This window comes from Antedon bifida, chromosome 8, assembly GCF_963402885.1.
Source record: "Antedon bifida chromosome 8, ecAntBifi1.1, whole genome shotgun sequence".
Lineage (NCBI taxonomy): Eukaryota > Metazoa > Echinodermata > Crinoidea > Comatulida > Antedonidae > Antedon > Antedon bifida.
Window position 1 is genome coordinate 6,100,269 of NC_136233.1, and position 10,496 is coordinate 6,110,764.

Sequence of the window (10,496 nt, forward strand, 5' to 3'; positions counted from 1 at the left end):
CCCGTTATTTGACATGACATAGTGACCTTGATGGTACACATCTAAGCGTTGAGGATTGGCATACCAGATGCCGACAACTATTTTCTGATCTGGAGCTGTGTTCAGGAAATGAAGTCATAACGTTTGAGGATTCGTTGAACTCTCATATACATCTCATAAGTCTCTCCAATTGCAACGATAGACATAAATGTGCTGATGCGCTCTTGACATGTGTACCCATGACACCAGCCGTGATCTTGTGGTCCATTGATCAAATCAACATAACCGTTAGACCCAATGACGATTGGTGAAGACGTCGTAATTCTGTGTCAGGATCAAGACTTTCAATAATCAACATAGCGTAATCATAGTCATAGCATTCAAAAGCCTGCCAAGATTCATGCCATATGCAGTCTTCTGTACCAATGATACCTTAATGAAAAGAGCAGATTATATAAAAGATCACAGCTACAACACAGTGATTCTCCTACTCCTCAAAAAAGGGATGCCACAATAAAATTGCGTGCCCAGTCTCGGTGAATGGACTGGTCTTGTTTCAAGAGTGCAACTTTAATAGGAGGAAAGATTTAGGGAAGAATCACAGTTTACAAAAGCTAAAATTCAACATTAAAGCAGACAACCAACCTTTATGTGGACATTTTTCATCATAAGGAATTTTAAGTCCACGTCTCGGATCTCTATCCCACTCGTATGAAGAATCAGGAATAACATAACCAGGCCGTGATCCTCCTAGAATTCCACCATCTTCATCTCTGATCATTGCTTTCTTAAATGCATCACAATCCATCTCCACGCAATCAGAAGGATTAACTTTACTGTTAAGATTAAATGAAAAGTGTAATGTATTGAACTTGATTAATATTACTTGCTACCAATTATTTAAACTTCTTTCACCTTATATCTTACCATATATATTATGTTAACCCACTTCTATATAACCCTGGCTACTTAATGGTCACTAATGGCTAAAGTAGACCCTCTGCTTAGACCACTAAACATTCCACCTTGACAGATTAATTACCCATTACCGATATTGTTATTATAATATATAGTAAATGTAGAATAAAGAATAAACACTTCAGTGCTAGCTTTCAACTATAACAGAACTTGTCTCTCTCTCACTTATTTGTATTGTAAATCGGTACATTACACTACAGTGGCGACGAGAATGGCCCTTATTGGCAAAATTGAAGAATTTATTGAAGGAAGGGAAGATTGGTCACAGTTTGTTGAGCGTTTAGACTTTAGACTAGAGTCTGAGGAAGAAGAAGAACAACAGGAAACTGATTGGCGGTACGTTGTCAATAACCAGAGGCTCTACGCAATAACCAACACGATATTCTACCAACAACAGCAATCTAACTGGATTTCACACTGTATTCGGAGACAGAACTATGATCCCTGCGAAGTTCTTACATTTTATGACCAAAAAAGTAAATTGATAGGAAGACCGAGTCCAAGTATACTTCAGAGAACTATAAACGCTAGTCAACTAGACCGAGAAGACTATATAAGGAAGTGCTTCCAGCATCTTTTATAGAAGACAATAACTACTATGTCCAGTAGTCATTAAGTTGATTAAGTTATGTCTTGATGTTTAATTTTAATTTTAAATGTAAATAGGTTGGGTAATCATCAGGAATAGTCCTGAACAGGGAGATGAGATAATGAAACAGTGCCTGAATTTATGGCATCGCTTCGATCGATGGCAGAATTCTGTAACTTTGGAGCCTCGCTCAATACAATGTTACGAGATCGTCTAGTTTTTGGCGTCCGTAATCACGGAATTTGGTCTTTTGGCAGAAAAAGCACTGACACTGGAAAAAGCTGTTGAAATTGCAACTAGCATCGAAACTGCAACTGCAGCTGCAGTTGAAAATGTAAACAAAATTGCTTACAAAAAGAAGTCAAAATTTACATCAAATACAAATAAGAAGTCGAAACCATGTTTTCGCTGTGGAAAGAATAACCATTTGCCAGACAAATGTTATTTTAAGCAAACAACTTGCCATTATTGTAACAAGGTAGGACACATTCAATCTGTTTGTCTTAGCAAAAAGAAGGGGAAGCCCCAAACAGTTAAAAATGTTGTGGCAGATGAGCCAAGCGATGAACCAAGCAACATAGCTACAGAAATGTATGAAGAATTATTTGGAATAAAGACCACGTCTAGTCCTCCACCTATGAAAGTTAAGATACTGTTAGATGGTTTGGATACTGAAATGGAAATTGACACAGGAGCCTCGGTATCAATAATGTCGCAGACGAAATTTAGGCAATTATGGCCTGAAAGAAAACTTGAACCATCGTCAGTTAAGCTACGTACGTACACTGGACAAATAATGGATGTTTTGGGTAAAATTAATGCTGAAGTTACATACCAGAGTACTACTACAATATTACCGTTAACGATTGTGCGAACAGATGGACCTACCCTAATTGGTCGAGACTGGCTTCAGTTTATAAAGTTGGACTGGCAACAAATCAAGGTAATAAACCAATTAGATTTAAGTTCACTGCTTGGTAAATACCAAGAAATATTTAAAGATGAACTAGGTACCCTTAAGGGTACTGAAGCAAAAATGTATGTTGATAAAGAGACAATGCCAAAATTTTGCAAAGCCAGAAATGTTCCGTATGCCTTGCGACAGAAAGTAGATGACGAACTTGATCGCTTACAACGAGAAGGCATTATTGAACCTATACAGTTTTCAGACTGGGCTGCACCAATAGTTCCGGTACTTAAGGCAGATAAATCTACCATTAGGATCTGTGGTGACTACAAAATTACTGTAAATAAAGCAGCCAAAGTTGATCAGTATCCTTTGCCCCAAAGAAAAATTTACTAAATTGGACATATGTCACAAGCGTACCAACAATTACTCTTGGATAAAGATTCTCGAAAATATGTTGTAATCAACACTCAAAAGGGACTTTACAATATACACGGTTGCCGTTTGGAGTCTCTTCAGCACCAGCGATTTTCCAGCGTGTCATGGAAGGACTATTACAAGGAATTAAAGGTGTTACAGTATACCTGGACGATATATTAATTACAGGAAAGAATGACTTTGAGCATTTCGAAACTCTTGAAACCGTCCTAAAGCGACTGGCAGATGCTGGACTTCGTCTAAAAAAGAGTAAGTGTGTTTTTATGGTTAAATCTGTTGGTTATTTGGGACACCTGATCGACAAAGAGGGATTGCATTCCACAAACGCCAAAGTGAGAGCAATTAAAGATGCTCCAGCGTCTCAAAACTTGACAGAACTGAGAGCTTATTTGGGATTATTATCTTATTATGAAGTTTTTACCAAACTTATCCAACACACTCAATTGCTCTGTTATATCAGGAAGCGTGCAGGCAAAATTATTGGCTCTGACCTACCAACTATTCAACAAACATATGAAAAAAGAGTATTACATAAAGTTAACATGATTATGAATGACCACACACACCCACTAAATAAGTACTATGTTATAAACAAATCGGGTATCAGGCTACGTCCACTAAGAGGAGATCATGATCGTCTTCGAAAGTCATTTGTTCCAAATTCTTGCCATTTATATAACGCAACTATTAAAAGATAGATTGATTATGTAATTTGTATGTATCTGTATATCTGTATATAATACTGCTAATATATTTTATATGTTACGATATATATTTTTTATATTCTTGTCCTTTTGATGTTTTATTCGTTTTTTTATGAGATCTTGTATTTTTGTATTCATGACTTTTTATATATTTTTAATTAATTGTTTTGAGAGCTTGTTAACGAAACGAATTTCCTTTTGGACCAATAAATTTCTGTATTCTGTATTCTGTATTCTGTATATGCCTTCCTTCGTAAGGATAAAGCTTGGAACTGGACAAATTTAGAACAATCTACTTTTGATAAATCAAAGGAATTGCTACTTTCCTGCAGAGTACTTGCACATTATGATCCAAAAAAGGAAATAATATTATCGTGTGATGCATCTCAATATGGAATTGGGGCTGTGTTAGCACATCGACAAAGTGACGGTACAGAAAGACCAATCGCATTTGCATCTGAACACTTGCAGAAGCGGAAAAAAAGTATTCGCAAATTGAGAAAGAAGGTTTGGCATGCGTTTTCGGAGTAACGCGATTTCAGTCTTACATTTATGGTAGACATTTCACATTGGTAACAGACCATAAGCCATTGCTGGGTCTTATTAATGAGGACAGACTTGTGCCTAGCCAAGCATCAGCTAGAATCCAACGTTGGGCACTGAAATTAGGTACATACAAATATACATTAAGATTCAAACTGACAAAGTCCCATGCCAATGCGGATGCCTTAAGCAGATTACCATTGCCAGGAAAACCAGAATCAATTCCACAACCTGCCGAAACTGTTCTATTGATGGAGCCAATGAACCAATCTCCAGTTTCCACAGCAGATATTAAAGGTTGGACGGTTAAAGATCCAACACTTTCTCGAGTTCTTTACTACATTGAAAAGGGTTGGCCCAATACTAATCCAAAAATTGAAAACTTGCAACCATATTGGATGGATCTGACAATGAGAACTCTCTACACAAGATGGATGTATTTTGTGGGGAAATAGAATTGTTGTTCCACAGCCTGGTAGAAAACAGTTGCTACAAGCACTACATGACGTCATACTGGAATTGTCAGAATGAAAAGTTTTGCTCGGGATTCGTTATGGTGGCCTAATATGGACAAAGACATATCAAAGCAGTGCGATACATGCCAATCCAATCAAACTTTACCACCTTAAGCACCATTGCACCCATGGAATTGGCCAAATAGACCATGGTCACGATTACATATCGACTATGCTGGACCACTTATTGGAAAAATGTTTTTAATACGATGCATACTCAAAATGGCTTGAGGTAATTCCGGTAAATTCCTCAACGACAAATACCACAGTGGATAAGCTCAGGCTTATATTTGCATCGCATGGATTGCCAGATAAAATGCATGTTTCACCAGTGATGAATTTCATACATTCGTAAAGCGAAATGGAATAAGACATTCTTTAACAGCCCCATATCACCCATCATCGAATGGTCTTGCGGAACGTGCTGTACGCACATTTAAAGAAACAATGAAACGTATGAAAGATGGATATATCGAAACAAAAGTCGCAAGATTCTTATGTTGTAATTTGTATGTTCTTGTTATCAGTTTCTTGTTTTTAGGACCCAAGTGGAAATAAGTTTTTAACTTTTCTTGGCATTCCTTGTAATCAAGGCCTGTTTTTTCCGTGCAATTGTTTTTCTATTTTCTATGTATTATATTTTATTGTTTTTTAACCTTGATTACCAAATAAATTAAGTTAAAAAAAAAAACAATTCAAGATTCCTATTTAAATATAGAAATACACCTCATAGCACAACTGGCAAAACACCAGCAGAATTACTGAATGGCCGAAAATTGAAAACGCATTTTGATCTTTTACACCCTTATCAAGCAGATCGTGTTATCACTCAACTTGAAAAACAGAAATTAGCCCATGATCGTCATGCAAAGAACGCACTTTTGTAGAAGGAGAGTAGGTGTATATAAAGAACTTTAGAGGACAAAATCTGAAATGGTTACCCGGAACAATAATATTAAAATCCGGTCGCATCTCATTCAAGATAAAACTAGAAGATGGACGAGTTTGTCGTCGTCATGCCGACCATATCAGGAAGCGTTATAGGCCTGTTCAAACTCAGGATAAACAGCTTACAAACAAAGATGATCCTCCACAATTACCTCCAATGCTCATTAATCCAAATCTAAACAGTGGAAACATCACAATCGACTGTCGAAGCACAGTCTATTACTGCTCAGCGAAGAGTATACCTTACTCGCGATAGAAAACCGCCGGAAAGATTTGGACATTTTTAAGGACATTATTACTGGACAATTTAAAATGTTGATCTTATATTTTACTTTATACAGTGCATTATACCATATACATTTAAAGTGTTATTAAACCATAACTTAGTACAGTGCTGCTTTGATTCAATTATAAATAAATAGCTTAGAATTGTTTATAATAGAAGGGAGGGAATGTAATGTATTGAACTTGATTAATATTACTTGCTACCAATTATTTATACTTCCTTCACCTGTTACCATATATATTATGTTAACCCACTTCTATATAACCCTGGCTACTTAATGGTCACTAACGGCTAAAGTAGACCCCTCTGCTGAGACCACTAAACATTCCACCTTGACAGATTAATTACCCATTACTGATATTGTTATTATATATAGTAGATGTAGAATAAAGAATAAACACTTCAGTGCTAGCTTTCAACTATAACAGAACTTGTCTCCCTCTCACTTATTTGTATTGTAAATCGGTACATTACAAAAAGTATTGTAGGTAAGTGTACTAGGTTGATGAAAATAATGCAACTAGCAAGTAAGGATACACAATGATTTACATTTACGTAACTTGGATAAATGCAAGTGGTCCGTAGATATATAGGATAAATACTATTAGTACTTACCCTAAATTAGGTATATGTATGTAAACCCTGTTCTTGTCTCTGACTGTTACCTTCTTTGTACAGTACCTACAGCGGACATTGGGTGGATACCATCATCATTTGATGGATTGGTCATAGTAGCGTAATGATCTTTCTTACACGCAGTATCAAAATGAGCGAATGTGACATCTATTGATAAGAAAGAGCAAAATACCTTTATTTGTAAATGAATAAGTATGTTGAAATATATTCATTTGGTAAGTTTCACCAAAAATGCATTCCGATATTAAAGACATATTTTATGATAAAACAGTACTAAGGGACAACCTCAACATTACAGTGGTGATAACTTGGATACAATGGCAATTTTATGTTATCCAAATAAGCATTCAGCTTCATGTGTAAACAGTATGAGTATGCGTTTCCTGCAATAGAACTCAACTGGTTTGTCCAAGTAAGGACTAGGTTTGTCCAAGTAAGGACCAGATTATGTCATGCTTTTACATACCTTGCAATCTTGTGCTTCCAGCAATAGCTGGGTAATTATGTATACCATGAAATGGAAAAAATGGAGCACCATTATCACCAGACATGAAATTTGCCCTCACGTATCCAGCATTTCCATTGCCTGGACCACAAGGTGCACACTGTTTTGCACTTTGACCTGCATTCTCCGGTTGATTCTGAAATATTTACATGAAAATGTTAATGGGAAAATGTAATATTTTAATCAGAATTTATAAATTACGTGACTGATTACACAATGGAATGGCATTATCAGTACACGTTAAGAAAAAGAAGGTAGAAGAGTAAGTAAGTCCTTTGACAAATTTCCTTATGAAAGTCAAGTATGCATATATAATATCTATACATTGATTTTATTTGACAGAATGCAAAATATAGTTCCCCAAACTGACAAAATAATAACATTTGAAAAACAGAAATAAAATCTTTTAAAATGAATAATAAAAATGTTCATATTTATTGAAAATGTTTATATCTTTTTTTTGTGTCTTTTTTGGGTTTCCCACTTTTATTTCATCGTCATTAACATTGTTCCATTCATTATGATTTTTACATTTATACATTATCTAATCTAATTCATCATAATTGCTTAATTACAGTATTCGGTTTGTAACATGCTACAAATGTTTATATTCTTACTGAACCTACCTGTAACTCATCGCAATCAAAGAACAGGCTTGTACCAATTATAAACGATGACTACATTCTTACACATACTTATCAACAGCTTCATGACTAAGAGAAGATGGCCCAATGACAAATGGCATCACCCCGATGTTGTTGTCTAAAATCTAAAATGTAAGTTACTATATAAGGAAAAGAGAAGTATTTTGGTATTGCTTACCTGCTCCAACTGTGTGGTGAATTACATTATCCTGAATTGCATCCCGATAGCAGGACTGAAGCCATTATGAAATGTATATTCACGTACAAATGATGGACTTTCTACAGTAACTTCTCCAATATCCAAGAAAGCAACTGAATAATGTGGCTCATAAAAATCTGAAACAAATAAATAAGTGTCACTATCGAATGAATAAGTGCCAGACAAAAACCTCAGGGAAAAAAAAGTTACAATTACAGAACTAACACTTTCCAATGTAAGAATGTTCCTTTATAGAAGTATTTTAACACAACCTGTGTTATTATAATGTATTATTCTGGTCCTCAAGCTTTACTGGAAACTGAGGAAATTCGGATTAGGCCCTCCACGGACCCTCGACAGCCAGCAGTGCAGCGCCTACCAGATCAGCACACCGGGAGACAATCCCCTACTTTTTTCAAACAGTGTACCACGTTCTTTAATGTGCACTGTTAAGTACACAGGACCAACGGCTTTACATCTCATCCGAAGAATAAGGCAATGAGAGTAAAGCATCCTGCCAAGGAACCATGGTGGTCTATTTATAATTATTGCCATGATTCAATAAATTGTTTATTAATTAAAAATATAAAAATCATCACCATTAATGACCAGAAATAATGAGTGATAGAGCTGATAATGTTAGTTTCCCAACGATTATATAATCTTAAGTTTCCAAAGAAGGAAAGAAGGCAAATAAAGAGAATGCTAGAAGTTTGGACTGGCAAACAGTTTAGTGTACACATAAACAGTAGTTACTGGCACTGTATACTTCAACACAAAGAATAAATATTCTAAATATTTATTTCTTAGGCTTAATACTTACAATAGTTGATTAGATCCACTGCTAGCACTCTTCTTCCTTAGATTCATTCGCATAGTCTGACATTTTAACTTAAGGTACCTTCTCAGGCAGTGCCATTTTCTCTATTTTAGAAAATTGTGCTCTACAAAGAAACACAAATATTTAATATAACTCACAATATTAAAAAAAAACTTACATACACTACATAAACGTATACACGGTAGGTGTATGGTCAAATTATTTGACATATTGTTGCATGATGAAATCAATATGAAAAGAACGGTTGCGTTTTTCTCCACATTTCAATCAACATGCTGTGATCGTTCTGTACCGCAAACATATCACTATCACGAACGCTGAACATCTTGCGACATAGCGCACTTAACAAGACTTCCCCAATCAGAGCGATTATTGTCCAAAGTGTGCATAGACTTGTTTATTTTTGTTTTTTCATTTTCTATAATTTTGATGTGATTTTGGGTCGTCCCTTTAGTCTCTTAACTTTTCTCATTGTTTGTTTCCTCGCATAGAGCTCTTTGAGCTTGGATATCGGAGTCTAGATGAAGAAGGTGTCCACACTATGTCAACATATACTGTATATTTAACAATTACAAACTTCATTTTGTATATGAAGACAGATTATGGCACTCCTCATCTTAGAGACTCAAAATACCTGCTTTTAAAACGGATAGATTTTAAGTAGCTACCAGAAAAGCTTTAGTGAGAAGTTTAAGGCGCTGTGGGTGCTCAAATGAAAACTGTCAATGGATGTCAAAGGTTGAAAAAGCAATGCGTTGCTCAATTTCTAAACAATGACCCTGTTGTACACACATTTGACTGGATATTTGTTTAATTAATGTACAGTATGTATGCATGTATGAACATGCTCGCCTGCATCTTAAATTGAGAGGATCTGTGTGTGTAGCATCCAATAAGAATTTAGTGAAGTTCGAGAAGCTGGGAAGAGCAACCCTGTGTTGATCTGGGCCTCCGTGGATAAATTGAACTTATTATACCTATTCATGGTAACAGTAACGTTTGTTGCTCTTAGAGTGGATACGATAGTCTACAATTGAAGATGCTTTTAAAATTGGGGTAGGGGGAAGTATTAATAGAAGGTAGTGGGTTAAATAGAGGGAGACCTGCATTGAAAATTTGAAATGGACTGTAGTCTTCAAAAAGAAGTTGCTCTTAGATTGGATACACTAGTCTACAATTGATGGTGATTTTAGAATTATAATGCAGTATTAAATAGAAGATGGATGGTTAATTAGAGAGAAAAACTGCATTGACAATTTGAAAATGACTTATAATTAATTAAAAAATCACCAACCTTGGAATCCAGATGTTCTGCAATATCCGTTGTAAAATCTTCAATTAGATTAAACTGAACATCAAATTTCTCAACAACTTTTAGTGTTGATCTGCGATTGATATGTGGAAAACACCCTCAATGACAGAAAACTCTGTTGAGTTGATACCTTCTAGCGTGGATGAGTTGGAATAAACAATGCTGAATTTAAAGAAGTAACCACTTCCTGACAGATTAATGGCAAGATCAGTGAAGTTGGCCCAGCCATGGATTATATCTACAGTGTTGTTGCTGACGAGCTCTGCATCAGATACTCCTGGGCATTTTCCATGGATGTGAAGAATGTCCCAGATTTTGCACAATTTCACCCTGTAAAAATCATTGAATAATTCCTTTTTTTTCGTAGAATATTTGTATCAAACCTATGGTGTATTACCACAGCTTGATAGCCTATATTGGAGTTTAGAAAGAATTGTGTTAAATCTACACTGGTATCCAATATAGAGATGCA

General features: G+C 35.6%; 1 protein-coding gene across 1 annotated transcript; it reads right to left on the reverse strand.

The window, feature by feature from the left end:
- Positions 1 to 250: 250 nt before the first annotated feature.
- LOC144850512 (fibrocystin-L-like) lies at positions 251 to 7,882 on the reverse strand. The gene is made up of 5 exons (XM_078707795.1): positions 7,851 to 7,882; positions 6,990 to 7,164; positions 6,503 to 6,670; positions 625 to 815; positions 251 to 411 (listed from the first exon to the last, which is right to left on the reverse strand). The coding sequence occupies exons 4-5, from the start codon at positions 785 to 787 to the stop codon at positions 251 to 253; spliced, it is 324 nt and encodes a 107-aa protein (XP_078563921.1). The 5' UTR covers positions 788 to 815; positions 6,503 to 6,670; positions 6,990 to 7,164; positions 7,851 to 7,882.
- Between the last annotated feature and the right edge of the window lie 2,614 nt (positions 7,883 to 10,496).